Source organism: Pongo abelii, chromosome 16 (assembly GCF_028885655.2).
Source record: "Pongo abelii isolate AG06213 chromosome 16, NHGRI_mPonAbe1-v2.0_pri, whole genome shotgun sequence".
NCBI classification, from domain to species: Eukaryota; Metazoa; Chordata; class Mammalia; order Primates; family Hominidae; genus Pongo; species Pongo abelii.
In genome coordinates, this window is record NC_072001.2 from 41,419,704 (window position 1) to 41,436,130 (window position 16,427).

General features: G+C 41.9%; 1 protein-coding gene across 3 annotated transcripts in view; it reads right to left on the reverse strand.

Moving 5' to 3' along the window:
- RASGRP1 (RAS guanyl releasing protein 1) overlaps positions 1-16,427 on the reverse strand; it is a 75,263-nt gene that overhangs the window by 30,532 nt on the left and 28,304 nt on the right. For all 3 annotated transcript variants that reach the window (XM_024232886.2, XM_054531372.1, XM_054531373.2), the window contains exon 3: positions 6,515-6,620. In XM_024232886.2, coding sequence (XP_024088654.1) covers positions 6,515-6,620 — 106 coding nt within the window. The remainder of the gene's footprint in view (positions 1-6,514; positions 6,621-16,427) is intronic.

Genomic DNA, 16,427 nt, shown 5'->3' on the forward strand with positions numbered 1-16,427 from the left:
ATGTTTCTTTTAACTGATACACATGTATGCAGTGAATTCGAAGAGGAAAAAATACATATTCAGATATGTCATGATAATGAAGAACAATAATATGAAAGTTACAATATATACACCTAGAGGATGTCAGTAGACTGGCCTCATAGATTGTAACGGCAAGTCAGATAAACCATGTGAATAATCGAAAACAAAACTGGAGATCACCTTAAGGATCCTTTTCATTCTGAGCATTCCAAGAATATAAAAGAATAGCAAGATCTCATCAAGTTCACATGTCTTTAAAGCTAAATGGAAAAAAATGTTCATCTATTTGAAGAGTCAAAGAGATGAGAACTCCAATGCAGTGATGAGCCTGAATAGGTCCTGCCATTTCCCATCAACAGACTGAGGCATTAGGCTATGTGGGCTGTGTGCCCGCCCGTAAAGGCCATGCCTTGTTTTCCTTCTAAAAGCTGTGCATAATGACTACAATATAGGGTTCAGTGAATTCCAGCTGGGCCCATGAGAGGAATCCAGTGAACAACCCAGCAAACATTTTAATTAACTGGGACAGGACTGGTCTTCCTTCTGTGGGGGTATATATTTTAACCTTTGGAAAATTTAGAGTTAAATAAAGAAAAGTAAAAGAGAGTCAAAGTCATAGTACTGATCTTTTTTGTTAGGAAGGAAATCTGTGCATTTTGAAATTGTATATGCTTGTAATGTTTAAAAGCATATTAGAATGATAGCCTTGAAACTTCAATTTGCAATATACAATTAAGTGCTTTAGACTTGTGGTTTTAAATTGAAACCTTATTAAGTTTATGCATAGCTTTGGAACATCTAAGATAATGATAGCTTTACTGTTTATAAATTTAATCTATTAGAGTTATAAAAAACTATTTAGAATTTCAGGGAGGTATCTGAAGCACTTAAAATTATCTAAGATATAAAATGCAGAACTATAGTTTAAAATCATTGGAAATATTTAATTAACATTATTCAAATTAATGAAACATTTTTCAAAGTCCCTTAAAAATGCTTGCTGAAAGATGCTAGACTTATGGAAACAGTAAGATTTGCAAGCTAAACTTGAAACCCTAAACAAGAACTATGGTTATAAAATTTGTAATTTTAATAAAATGACTTCTAGTTTTAAAAATTAAATTTTAATACATATACTGCCTATAAAATCTGCCCTTTAGATCAGAGCACCAAAACAAAACAAAAACCCACAAAACCCTACACATTAACAAAGGTAACTGACATAAAAATAAGTGCAGGGAACTGGCAAACTTCATGAAGTAGAAAGTTTTTATGCCTGCCTTTCTTTGGGTGGAAAAGTAGAAGTGAGAATGAGATGGCTTTATGTTTCTTTATGCCACATCACTAAGAAAATGCATCACTTCAATGCAAAGAGATTCAGGCATAAGGCACATAGATAAATACCTCTCAGATTCTATATTTTTATCATTTGTTCTACTTGTTGAAATTTTTATTCTTCCATTTTAAAGGGGAAGGCACAAAGACCACACTTCTGTTTTAAAGCTAAGTAGATACATTAAATCGACATGGTGACTTTTACTGTGTGATTCGCCTTCTCCCAGTGGCTCCTTATCCTTCCCTTCAAAAGTATACTCTGACAGTGCACGCTGGCTGCATGTGGCGCAGCGTCAATGGTGTAAATCCAGTCAGTCTACACGTGAGTGCTGAGCCTGGGCGTCATTCAGAGGTCCTTAGAGCCCCTATGCCATGGCAAAGGCTGCCCCCCGACAGGGAGCAGGGCACCCTCTTTCTCACTTCATTCAGAAGCTGAAACAAACACCAGCACATGCAGGCTAAATAGTAAGAGGCTCAGGCATCTGCTGATCTTGGTAAACTTCAATGTTTGCTGGAACCCTCAGACCCCATACCTTTTTCTTCTCTTCATAGCTAGTACTGTGGCTATAAAGTACCAGTACAGTTCTGACTGTACTTTTCAGGCATCTAAACTATTCAAAGCATGTTTTCAAATTTATCCCTCTCTTCTTTTCACAATGGAAATCAGGAGGCCATCTGAGCTTATTTAACTAAAAATTCTATTACTTCCAGGTCAGAGAACAGGGAAACTAAGCGTAAAGAAAGAAAATAATTTTGCCTTCAATGTTTAACCTGGCTTTCATTACAGGAGTATTATTTCATACTCTCAGAATCCCTTTCCCTACCCCAGGTTACATCTTCACCTGAGCAAAGTCCAGATATCACACGTAAAAGTTCTTGTAAATATAAAAAGTATCCCAATGTTTGCACCCATAGTAATGCAACATTTATTGTGTCCTACCACGAAACAGCCACTAAACTAAGTTCTAGATACAAAGATAAATAAGCCTTGCTCCCTGCCCTTGAAAGACAGAGTCCAGCCGGGGAGACGACACACAAATAGGTAAGTTACAGTGTATGTACTTTACAAAAATATTTATATCTTTCTTAATTTGTCATTCAATCAATTTTTCAGTACCCTTGCAATCTTTTATATTAGTAACCAAATTGAAATCACAGCAGCTAGACACAAACGTTCTGCACTTTACTTGAAATGGCCATCTACAAAGACCAGAGTACGTAGGCATTACATTGCAAAACGGACTGAAGTTTAGGTAGATACATTTATTTAGCTAACAGAATAAAAACACTTCACACTTTCTGCGAGTTTTTCAACGCAGACTACATCCAGGCCAGAGATATGAGAAACGCACTTTGACTTAAGCAGTACCAAACTAAAATCAAAGGAATTAAATAGATTGTCAATCAATAATACTATTTTAAAACACTAGAAGTATTTTTAAAAGGGGAGAAGGGCTAGAAAAGTCTGGAAAAGCTTCCCAGAAGGGTCTTGAAAGAGCTTTTAAACAAAGAGGGTAGAAAGGCTTTCAAGGCACAGGAATGAAAAAAGGCCCCATTACATCCAGTATATTGAGAAGTTCAGTGAGGAAGGGAAAGGGTTTCTCAGAGAGCTACGGAATGAAGCAGGAAAAACTCTCTGGGGACAGACTGAGGAGGACCTTTTCCTGGCAAGCTAAGGAGTTGACATTAACTCCGTAGTCTGCAGAGGCTCAGAAGCAATGGCCTGCCCAATTTGCTTTGTAGGAAAGAATTTCAAGGGTAGCTACCATGAGACGGGGTAGACGGACCATGCAGACACAAAGACTGGAGTGGGACAGTGGTTCAGGAGACGGACCACGGAGACGTGAACTAAGGCATGGTATGGGAACAGAGAGCAGACACCAGATAAGAGTCATTTCTGAAGTAGAAACCCTAGGATCAGGTGACAGACTGTAGGAGGTGAAAGCAGAGGAGAAGTCAAGAGTGTTTCTGATGTTACTGGTTTAGGCAAGAATAGATACTAAACTAACACTATTAACTGAAATTGACCATGAAAACACAGTCATGTGCTGCATAACATTTTGGTCCATGACGGACCACATATATGACAGTGGTCCCATGAGATTACAATGAAGTTGAAAAATTCCTATTGCCTCGTCCTGTCTTCATAATCCTGACCCAATATAGGCCTAGGCTACTGTGTATATTTGTGTCTTAGATTTTGACAACAAAGTTTAAAAAGTAAATAAACATTAAACATTTTTAAAACAGAAAAAAGCTTACAGAAGAATATAAAGAAAATATTTTTGCACAGCTGTACACTGTGTAGAGTCAAAGTTTTAAAAATTAAGTTTATAACATAAAGTCACAGTAAGCTAAATTATTATTGAAGAAAAAATTGTTTTTATCAATTTAGTATAGCCTAAGTGTATAGTGTTTATAAAATCTACAGTTATGTACAGTAATGTCCTAGGCCTTCACACTCACTCATCACTCACCCCTGACTACCCAGAGCAACTTCCAGTCCTGCAGGCTCCATTCATGATAAGTGCCCCCCTATACATATCATTTTTTAATCTTTTATACCATATTTTTACTGTACTTTTTCTATGTTTAGATACATAAATACTTGCCATGTGCTACAACCACCTACAGTATTCAGTACAGTAACCTGCTGTACAGGTTTGTAGCCTAGGAGCAACAGGCTGTACCATCTAGCCTAGAAGTGTAGCAGGCTATGCCATCTAGGTTTGTGTAAGTACACTCTGCGGTGTTCACACAATGACAAAGTCGCCCAATGATGTATTTCTCAGAACGTGTCTTAGTTAGGCAAAACAAGGCTTTACTGGTGTCAAAGCAGAATTAATGAGGTAGTGGCTGTGGGTGGGGACAGTGGGCTAATGAATATATTAAAGTCTTAAGGGTTACCAGGACACACTGGTATAAACCTAAGAAAAATGGTTTAGGTTAGATGGCTGGGTGCAGCGGCTCATGCCTGTAATCCCAGTACTTTGGGAGGCTGAGGTGGGAGGATGACTTGATGCCAGGAGTTTGAGACCAGACTAGGCAATATAGGGAGACCCCTCTCCCCGCACCAATTTCCAAAAAAAAAAAAAGCAAAGGTTTAAGTTAGAGAAATCCAGACTTGAAAGTCACCATCAGCACAGAAGAATGGTGGAAACAGTGGTAGAAATTCTGATGAGAAATCACCCACAGAAAGGAAGCTGAGTGAGAGGAAAACCAGGACATTACACCTATATGTAAGCAGAGCTCAAAGAAGCCTCTAGATGAAAAGCTGGAGAAGGCCCAACCCAAGAGGTAGGAAAGCCAGGAGGGTGTAGTTCCGCGAGCCCTGGAGGGAGAGCTGGGAGGAGAACGGGGTTGTCAGTCATGCCTAATGCTTCTGGGGGTCAGTGGAAACAAGGATGAGAAAAAGCCATTGGGCTTTGCAATTAGGAGGTTACTGGTAACATCAGAGGAAAGTTCAAATACTGGGGGCCAACTTAACACAGTTATGAAGTGAGGAGGAGTAAAGAGATTGGAGATAGTGAGTGTAGACTATTTTAAGACGCTTTCACATCAAATTTTTAACCCTAACAATGGAATGAAGGGGAGACAGGGTTAAGAGTTGATTTTTAGATGAGGAGACTTGAATGTGTTTTAGGCAGAGGCGGGGCAGATGCCATTGAAGAGGTAGAGTTTGAAAGTATAGGAGGGGCGATAGCTGGTGGAATAAGATTCTGTGAGAAGTACGAGGGACCATGGGAAGGGAGGGAGTCTGCTCCAATATGTAGGCAGCCAGTAGTGCACTAAGGGCAGGAACCCCAAGGTACAATTTTCTTTTTTTTTTTTTTTTCTTTTTTTGAGACAGAGTCTCACTTCATTGCCCAGGCTGGAGTGCAGTGGTGTGATCTCAGCTCACTGCAACCTCCACTTCCCAGGTTCAAGTGATTCTCCTGCCTCAGCCTCATGAGTAGCTGGAATTACAGGCATATGTCACCACGCCCGGCTAATTTTCATATTTTTAGTAGAGATGGGGTTTCACCATGTTGGCCAGGCTGGTCTCAAACTCCTGACCTCAAGTGATCTGCCCACTTTGGCTTTGCAAAGTGCTGGGATTACAGATGTGAGCTACTGTGCCCAGACACCCCAGGAACAATTTAGTCCCTAGGCCAACAAACAAGTTTTTAGGGAGGAATATTTAATCACTGACTTTGTTTATAATCACTGGTACATGAAATTAATAAGAAGTAGACACTGAGTTGGTTTCACGATGGTTTAAAATTCTCTGCAGAAGAGGCACCCACTTATTACCTGCACCTCTTATTTATGTGCACTTCTCGCAATGCTCCCCCGCTTTGTGTGCTACTGGAAAACACCTCCTTTGAGACGAGAGGTAAAGATTCATGAGTAGGTATAGATAAGGGATTCAGTCCTGATGGTTTTTATTTTTTCTGTGTGCTGTAAGATGAAACGTGGGGAATTAGGAGAGTGGAAAAGTGTTAGAGCAGCTACAAGTCATGACACAGTACCAGGGACCTGCGCCTTGGGTGCTAAACGGTCTCACTCCGCCTACAACTCTTCTTTTGTGGGGGCTGCTGCTTACAGTGTCATCAGTGAGAAAAAGCAAGCAGGAGCTTTCTCCTCCCTACTTGATTCATACCCCATAATAAGGTTAAAATCCAGCAGGTTTTGCTTGGCACATAGTCAATCCTCCTGCCTGAAGCAAATAAGGCACCAGCAGACTCTCCAGATGCTGTGGCACTGGGAATCTTTCTTCAGAACCTGGAGAAAGTTGAAGAATTGGACAGGAAGGCCAGAAAGAAATTTATCCTTGAGTCATGCTTGCACCTTTGTCAATTTGCACAGGATGAATATCTATTTTGGACACTCTACAGAAAAAAATATTTTTTACTATTAAGAACCTGAAGATTGTGCTTGCATACTGATTTCTTTGACCACCCCCCAGAGCAATCAGCATCAATAACATTGCCCTACCCAACAGAGGATACACAAACACACCCCCCACACATGCACCCATACCCCTGAAAGGACATATGGACCTATTTGCCACTCAGGGTTATTCCAAACAAATAAAAATAAAAGCATATTTCAAATTTCAAGCTACTTTTTGGGTGGATCCCATTTTGGGATTGCCAGTCACTATGTTAAAGGATATAGGGTGATAACTTTTTGGAGCAGTTCTGCAGAGGAGATGATAATTCGGTGCATGGTCAGCATGACTTGCAACAGTTGGTTACTTCGACACAGGTTTCCATCTGCATCTGAAAATATAAAGAGCAGCACCTGAGTTAGGCCCTGGAGGGAAATTAGTCACCTGGTAGACACCTGCAACCCCTCCGTGACTCAGGTGCAATCCTTCAGGCACAGTGATTTTCTTCCACTGCCCCTAGCACCACCCCCCTCTGTTTTTCTCATCCTCCTGCTACATTCTTCCCTTGCAGAATGTCCATTTTGATGCTCATTAACTACCGCTTTTCCTCTCCACAGCGGTAAAATCGGGAAAGGGATAAAATCTGCATCAGCATACTTGAGTCTCACTGAAAGCAGAAGCAGATCCAGGTTTTGTGGGGCCTAAAGTTCATATAACTGGTTGGGGGGTGGGCAGGGAGAGAATTCTGTGGGGTCAGAGTGAGAAAAGTTGGTTTTTAATAGATTGCAGTTAAAATATCTTACCTTAACAAATTTTACAAAAACAAATGACCATATGAATACATTTCTAGGGCCCTCCCATGGCCTTGGAAGGGGCTTATGCAAGTGAGGAGCCCTGAAATATATGCTTCTCCAGTTTTATGGTTAATATGCCTCTGGATGGAAATAAAAGACGACTATGGGCAAACATCACATTTTAAGATTGCAAATGGATTACAAGTACTCATGATGATTTGTATTAAAGAACATGGTTAGCTAGGTTTTCTAAATCCCAGCTGGCACCAAATAATAAGATGCATTTATACACTGGCATTGGGTAAAAAGATTCCCCTTGGAGTGGTTTTCAAAATCTTTTCAACATTTATGGCATGAAGTGTTAGGAGCTGTGCTGGTTATTCTCTGCCAGATCTATTCTTTCACCATGAAAAATATCAGCCCACTCACTTGCCAGCTGGCTTCCAGTTGGGTTTAGCCATTGGGAAGCACCAGCAAGAGATGGGAGTGGAGGGAAGTCAGGATATTTGTTTTTTATTCCCTCTCTGCACTGACACCACTCCCCTGACAATGACTACATATCTCTTCAACGAATGATCGTGCTGGTTGGTCCTCCTTTCACGGCACCAGCTTTCGTTGGATCTAATACTATTAATCTCCTTTGGCCCCCTGGCCCCAAGGGTGGTAATGACTCCTGACTGTTGATAGTTTCTGGATACATCTCTTAATTCCACTCTCATCTCTGTAAATAGTCCCTTCATTACAGTGTCTTCATTTATACGAACTGAATTCTGTTCCAGACTGGGAACTTCAATTATTCAAGGCAAGAGTATCAAATGAAAGAATATACATGAATTGTTTTGTCATCTGTATTGCTCTTTAAAATTATATTAAAGGGGTTATCATGTTCATTCTGTTTCAAATGTACCAAATGGTAAATGAAGGACACAGTGCTTTTGGGCTCAGGATTCAGAAGTCTTGGCTCCTCAAATGATGACCTAAAGTTATATCTCATTGAGAAAATATAAGTGGCTGGGCACAGTGGCTCATGCTTGTAATCCCAGTGCTTCGGGAGATCAAGGTGGGAGGATCGCTTGAGGTCAGGAGTTTGAGGCTGCAGTGAGCTATGATAACACCACTGCACTCTGTCTGGGTGACAGAGCGTGAGCCCCTCTCAATAATCAAATTGTACATACTAAAATATATATATATATGTCTATGTAAACTGACAGTGTCTTTCATCTTCCCATCCCCAAATCCACCATTTCACTGGTACTCTGTTGCCCTTACCCCCTGCCCTCTTCTGTTAGCATGGAAGGCCAACACTTCACTGTGCTCTGGGTCTCCCCCTTTCTCAAGAACATTGATCCTGCATTTGTCCATTTTCTCTCCCACAATATCAACTTTTCTCTCTGTGGGTTTATTTCCATTGTCACTGAAATATGCCTCTGCATCTCCAATTCAAAACCAAATAAAACAAAACAGAACCTTAAACTCTCATCCTCTCTAGCTACTTATTTCTCCATTCCCATTTTTAGCAAAACCTCACTGTTACCAGTTTCTTTTCTCCCATTCACTTTTCAATCATTCCATTTGACTTCTGTGTCCATTATTCCACTAAATCTTTTATTTTCAAAGTTACCAATCAGCTCCACACTGCCAAATCCAATAGTTACTCCTTGATCCTTATCTTACTTTATGACTCAGTAGCATTCAACCCAACACAACCCAAGTTGATGACTCTCTTTCCTGGAACACTTTCTTCTCTTGCCTTCCATAGCATCACACTCTCTCAGCCTCTCTCTCAGGCTCTTCTTCTGTCTCTTCTTTTTCTGCTAAGCTTTTAAATGTCAGCATGCTCTGTGGTTGAGTCCTCCCGCTTTTTCTTTTATTTATTTTTTGACAGTTTTTTAAATTTAAAACTTCTTAAATTTTAAATTAAAAATAAAACACTTTCACTTCTATTTTCTAGATGAACTCATTTAGTCCCTTGGCTAAAATACCATCTATATGCTGATGACTGCCCAACTGGTATCTTCGGCCTTCACTACCCAATTAGTATGTCCAGCAGCCTACCTGGCAAATCCAATTCAACGTCTAAGTTCAAACTTAACTCATTCAAACAAAACTCCTGACCTCTCCCTCCCGAGTTCATTGTTCCTCCCATCTTCCTCATCTCCAGAAATGGCACCACCAACCATCCTCTCAGTTACCCCAACTAAAAACCTAGGCATTATCCTTTATTTCTCATGTTCCTTCACAGCCAATCCATCAGGAAGTCTTGATTCTACCTCCAATATATATCTCAAACCTGTTCATTTCTCTGCATCCTTGGCCTCACCCTAGTTGTAGCCACCATGATGCAATGACTTAATCGACCTCCTTGCTTCCACTCTTGTCCACCTACAATCTATTCCCTATACAGAAGTCAGGAGGAACTCCTAAAACCTATAAATCAAGTCATGCACTTAGTACACTTCAGTGGATTCCATTCCACTTAGAATAAAACGGACTCCTTACTGTGGCCAAAAGAGCACTACATGTCCTGGCCTCTTTAAGTATCATCCACTTCATTTCATACCACATTACTCCTCTCCACACCTCTAATTGTACCTCGAACACTCCCAGCTTATTCCTACCTCAGGGCCTTTGCGTTTGCTATTTTCTTCAATGTAGTCTTTCTTCCCTTGAATTATTGATGTCATTTTGGTCTTAGTTTCAATGTCACATCCTCAGAGAAGTCTTTTCTAAACTACCTAAGGTATTCCTTAACCTGCCTGAGTTTTCTCGTAGTACTTACCATTATCTGAAGTTATCTGCTTTATTTATTTAATTTTTTATTTTCTAAATCTCCAGTAGAATACAAGCTTCATGAGACCTGGGCCTTGTCCATTTTTTCCACAACTATATTTCCAGGGCCTAGAATGGTACTGACACATGATTCAGTCAACATTTCTTGAGTAAATGAGTGAACTATATCGAATAGGAAACACGTTAACTTTTCACATATATTTAGAAATTGAGTTTGCTTTCGTCATTACCTATTTCATTTGTGAAATGTAATATACACATTTATTTTCTTCCTGGTCACAGTTTGCAAAAGAAATTCAAAGTTACAATTTGGTAAATCATTTTTATAAAGTGTTCATCTAGCTTGGTTATAGTTTTGTAAATCTTTCATTAATTCTTCTAAACTTGTACTCTGTCCAGGTAGGGTTAGTAATTACTTTATGTTTTCTGGCCCCAGATAATTTCCATAATAATTATTTCTTGCCACAAAAATTCTGCATAACCAACCACCCCAAAACTCAGTGCCTTAAAGCAGTAATCACTTACTTTTGCACAAGTTTCTGTGAGTTGGTTAGAATCAGCTAGTGCAGGCTGGGTGCTGCTGGGGGCCCTAGCCTACATGCCTCCCTGCTTCCTTGGGTCAGTAGGCTGGTGGGGGTAGGTTATCTCATGATGATGGCAGAACACTGAAGAGTAACTGGAAATACCCAGGGCCTCTGAAGCCTAGGTTTGGAGCTGGCATGCTGTTTCTTCTGACTCATTCTGTTGGCCAAAGCAAGTCACACTACTGAATATAAAGTCAAAGGGCAGGAACTGCAAAGTCACATGGAACATATCACCGACACAGAGAAGGTAAAAAGTCAGGGGGCAATAATGCAATCAAACCTACCACAGTTACAAGGGGTGGCTTTTCAATGCAGCATTTGACAATACAGTCTTTACAATGTACCCTTCCTCACAGGTAGCAGTGTTCATATTCCTGAACACTGTGGTGAAACTACAGTGAAAAGAAGAAACTGTGAAATATACTTGTGGGGTATGCATTAGAATGTTCACAAGAACCATGGACAAAAGCCAGCTTATTCAGTATGGATAGCATCTAAAACTTGCCATCTCAACTTTCCTTTATGGCTGGCTAGCATCTTCCCATGGATGCTCATATGTGAGGAAAAGGGACTTAGACGTGTCCTGGGTGAGATCAAAACCAAGTCACCTATGGAAGGATTCCAGGAACCAAAGGGTTTACCACGAAGAAAACTTGGGGAAGAGATTAAAATTGTCTTCAAATATCTGAAGTGTTCTTTGTGGGAGCTGGTTTAGACTTGTTCCATGGGGCCACAAAAGGCAGCACCAGAGTAGATGGATAGAAATTATAGGAAATAGGATTGGGCACAACATGTGGCAGAAAATTCTAACCATCAGCACTGTCTAATGATGGAAGCATTGCCATCACAGAGATGTTAAAAAAGAGCCCGAAGAGCAACACTTAAGAAGCATTATTGTAACTAGCATAGCAGCTATCATTTATTGAAGCCCTACTAAATACCAGGAGCTGTGCTAAACACTTTAACCATGTTCTAACTCTCAACAACAAGCATTGTTCACAACTCACAGCGGAGGAAATCAAAGCATAGAGAGATTAGGTAATTTGTTCTAGGTCAAAGGGACAATGGGTGGAGGAGCTGGGACCTGGCCCAAGGTCTGTCTGATTCCAGAGCCCCTTCTCTTTCCACTATACCTGGCTGCATGCTGAGTCACCATTTGTCAGGATAAGGAATTCAAGAATAAAGTGGAAGCTGAGCTTTACGAACTCTTCCAGTCCTTATGGCTACAAGTCTAAGAAATCTCACTAAGGTCACAGCCGCTGCACATTTCATGAAATAGCTTTTGTACTCTGGTGATTTCTGAAAAACTCTTGTGAACTTTGGTTGACTGATACTAATGTAAAAAATTGCCTTTAAGAACTCAGGGTTCTGTGCTTAAGATTCACAATCATATCCACACTTCACCTTTACCTTGCACCGCTTCTTCCACAGAGTTTCAGTGACGTTCCCAAAGTACGGCTTGTTAATCCTCACATGGTCTCTGTGGGAGTGAGTGCTGGCAAATGGTAAGGCTGGCAGAGGATGACTCACTCAGCAAAGGGAGGCAGAGATGTGGTTAGGGAAAGGGCAGACAGAAACACTCTCTCTCTACACCCAGTCCAGAACTCCGAGGTAACTCCTCTCCAGTCCTGGTTCTACTTTTCAACGAGAGAATGGTTCCGTGTAGTCACTTGCCCTCATTCCCACCACCAGCTCTCCCACACATAAGCTCCAGCTTCTATACAACCTCATCAGGAATAAGTCCCTTCCTGCCTGCTCATTCCGTACAGCATGCTCTTCTTCCTTTTTGAGAGGAAGAGGCTCCCTTTGAAAGACAAGATTTTCAAAGTGGGTGGTCAAGGAAGATCTACCTTCCAGGCTGCTAGATTTTATTTTCATATTTTGAGATAATTGCTGCAAGCTGATTTAAATATTTCAAAGAATAATTCCATTTTGTTTTCATCTTTAGGCTTTTTAAAATGCAGGGTGTCATACTAAAAATTCTAATAAGTAAAATGTGCAATGCATAATAAAATGTGCATATTTTTTCATTACCATCTGCTTCTCCTTACACTTACAGGAAAAGACTTCTTTAAAGGGTTGAAGCCTCAGTGGGGTACACAATGTTGATCTTACATGCTCTGCCATTTGACTAGGGGAGTGATGTACGCTGCTAGAGAAGCGTATTAATTAAAGACTCACCCAACCTGCAGACCACTTGCTCAAGAAAACAGAAAAACTAAGTGGATTCTGGAGAGTCATCTGTCTCTGGGCCAACAGCCTATTTTCCACCATTAGACTCAGTGCTGGCATCCCATCGTTTATGAGATCACAATCAGGGTGGAAAAGGCTAGCCATCTTCTACCTCTTCTTTCTATCCAAATGCATTATTCCCTCCTAAAACCATCACAGGTAAGTGGTTGTCTGGCTTCTACTTGGACCCCTCCAGTGACAGGACACGGCTTCCTAACTATTCTATACAGCAACTGTTCATTCTACTTCAAGTAGAAATAATTTTTGACACCACTAACCAACATTGATAATGAATCCACCCTATGGAAAGCACTGTCCTAGGTACTAAAGGAGATCTGAAGAACTATATGAAAACTGCTGTCATTGCCTGAAATAAGCTGCTTGCCTCTGAGAGAGAAGACCTGCTCCCTGATGATCAGAGTCTCGTGAGAGAAAACTGGAAAAGGGTGGTGATGCAGACCCTGCTCATTGCTGATAAGAGGTGGGGGCCAGCTTTCCTACAGTGAAGGCTTGTCTGGGGGATGAGATGGAAACGCCTTGCTGCAAGATGAACATGAAACATGAAAACAAATGTCCAGCACCAGGCAGCAACTCCGGAACAGTCACTTCTTCTCCTTTGTTTTGGTTTCCAAGGAAATCTCTTGATGTGTGAAGGGATTTTGAGTGTACCAGAGACAGATCAGTATATGAAGGATAGGCAAGCTGTCAGCATTGAGGGCCTAACATGAAATAACAGGTGTGCCACAACCAGAGGCCAGAGGGTGGTAATGGGAAAGCTAGGATCAGAAAATCTAGGGGCAAGGTTAGAGCAGAGCCTGTGGTAAGGCTGCGGTTGATAATGGAGGTCAGTATCTCCAGAAACATGGTTAGGCTGGGTCTAGGTTGAACCTGGTAGGTACACACACAGAATTCTAAATAAATAACTATGTGATAAATATTCCAAAGAAATAAAACCTACTTGTCAGCAAGACTATTACATTCATTAAATCCTGTTTGGAGACTGTATAAAAATTGGCAAGCTGAAAATAAGCTCAGTAGTTTGTTTTCTGGTGGTTGTTTGTTTAGTTTTTTAGAGCTGACAGCAGCAACTTAGGCAGGAAGTACATGTGAAGAAACAATGTGGTGACACAAACTTTGAACTTGTATACCTTCTATGACCTGAGCCACTTCATACGTATCGCCAAGGCTACTTTGGTCTCTGTTAGTCCCCAGCCCCTCAAGACTCAGGGGAGGAGAACAATCAGGAGAAAGCAAGTGGTCTGCTCAGGATTAAGTCCCGCTTTGCAGGGAAAGTGAGAATCCATTATGGTTGCCACCAGCAGGATGCTTGCAAGAGTTTAATGAAAAGCTCTCCTGGGAGAGAAGTGAAAGGAACCTTGGTTTGTAGTGTTCAGGTATTTGCATGGTGTAAATACTTCCACTATGGCCAGTTTCAAGCTACCAACATCAAGTCACTGAACATGCACCTAAGAAGAGATGGTTGCAGTCAGCTCTCAGGACAGGTGTGGGCCACCTCCAGCATGCACCCACAGCAGCTGCAAGCCTCCTCAAGAGGGCTGGTGCTTGCTGGGCTTCCTTTCGTATTCCTTCCTTCCTTGCTCCCCAGGTGTTCCTGAACCCATTCCACTCCTCATCTCACTCCTAATCTCATGCCCTCTGGGCCTTGCCCAATGACTGGACAGTTAATCCAGATCAACAAATTCCTCTGCAGGAGACAAGGACTTCAAGGGTGAATCCTTTCAGAGAAATACACATTGCAACAGCAGTTTCTTGAAGTGGTTGGTGCTCTAAACCAAGAACAAAAATGTTAATATAAGGTGAGAATTTGGGAGAAGGGAAGCTCAGTTCCTTGTAAAGATTGTCCTGTTCTTCGTCTTTCTGGGGTAACCTGGTATGTCATACCCTGGCCCACGTAGGACAGCCTGCCATATAGTTAGACTAGTGTCTATTTCTTGTCATATTATGGTGTCCAGGAATTTATGGAGCTCTGAATATCTTGGTTACAATTGGCTTTTAGTTATTTACTTGTAATGGCTGGGGGACACCATAACATGGACAATACACAAGCTTTGATTAACCCTGACCTGCAATTTCAAACTTTTACAACAGGCCTTTAAGTGGAGTCTTACCAAAGCAGGAGAGGTGCTGGCCAGGCTCATCTCTTCTCTCCCACCCAACTGCTGGGGCAGTGATGACAGCTGGTGCCACAACCAAGGCCACAGACACAGAAGAGGGAAAAATCTGGTTAACCCACCCCCAGACAAAGATGATCTGTTCTAACCAAGCCTCCCTCAGCTCCTGTTGCAGAGAAGCCAACGTGGAAAAGACTTGAAGGAAAAGAACCGTGCTTCCTCCATCTGTTCTATTGATATTCATTGTCCTGCTGGCCAGAGTAGCAGAGCAGGAAGGAGGAGCAGGCCTTTCAAGTTGCACAGCATCTAGGTACACATGAACAGACCTGTACAAAAGGAGCACATGCCCACACAAACCATCCCTGAAGCAAGCGAGTGGCTGAAGAACCACACTATTCTCTCTGGGTGAGAACACCTGATAATGATATGTTACGTTTTTGTGGCACTTAGGTTCAACAAACAGCTTCACGTGTGTTGAACATTTGCATTGTACAGCAGCTCAATGCAGCAGCAGGACCATGGGCTGAAATTTAAAAATGAGAAAACTGAGGCAACATGCCTCAGCCATGGTGAGTAGAGGAACCTCCAAAAGAAGGGCCCTCTCACTCCCAGCCCAAGGCTCTTTCTTTGGCATGTCCTTCTCCTCGGGGCTTAGGAGGTAGGTAGGAATATACTGGGAAGAGCTCTACCATTTTGGCCATCCATGTTATACGGCTGAACCTCTCACCCACACCTCTATTCTTTCTTCCTCCCCAGGAAGCCCTACACCCCCAACAGACCCACCCAGCCCTTCTCACTGGAATTATGGTACATACTTTAAAAATGTCCTTAGAGAGCCTAACCCTTAAACCCACCACTTTTCATGACATCAACACAAGGCAGCTATTATTGGCACCATTTACTCAGAGACTCTGTGAGCCAGTGGCCAGGGGGTGAAAATGCCAGGTCCCATAAGAGCCCACAGTGCCTGTGCTGGCCCATCTCTCCCTCTTCCCACAGCAGAAGCACTCTCTACTGCCTCAGCCAAACCAGACATCAACAGAAACGCTCCTCCCTGGGCATGGCTTTCCTTCCAAAGTGTGAAGCTCTATGTAAAGAATGACCTAGATTTTTTGGATGAGCAATTGAAGTCTATAAATGTCTAACCAAGTGCATGAATTGCCTAAAGTGAGAAAGAGCTTTTAGCTGTATTGTCTCTGCTGAGCAAGACAGCTGGCCTTCCTTGGGGATTGCAGTCTCGATCTGGACTTGTCATGTCTGAAGAATCATGAGTCTGAGAAGTCAGGAGGGAAGTTGGTCCTCTTCAGTTCTGGAAATTGGACACAAGTCTGTGGGTGGGGTTTGGGGACTGGGGCTAGGAAATAAACACAAGGGCAGGGAGGAGGTACTGCAAGTCCCGGGCAGACCCAGTGAGCTGACTCTGGGACAACGCCATGACTTCAAACTCTAACAGCATTTGTTGAAGTCAGTGCCAACTGAATATACCCAGTGGCTACTTCTTCTGGGTCCCATCAAACTCTCTAGGAACAATTGAATTATCTGGCTGGGTAGTTATGCTACAGTTTGATTCTTTGATGAGCTGCCATGCACGCAACCCCATGGCTCACAGACATTGACCATTCCCATGCAGCACTATAGGAATGAGCCAGGCAAGGGAAGAAGGAGC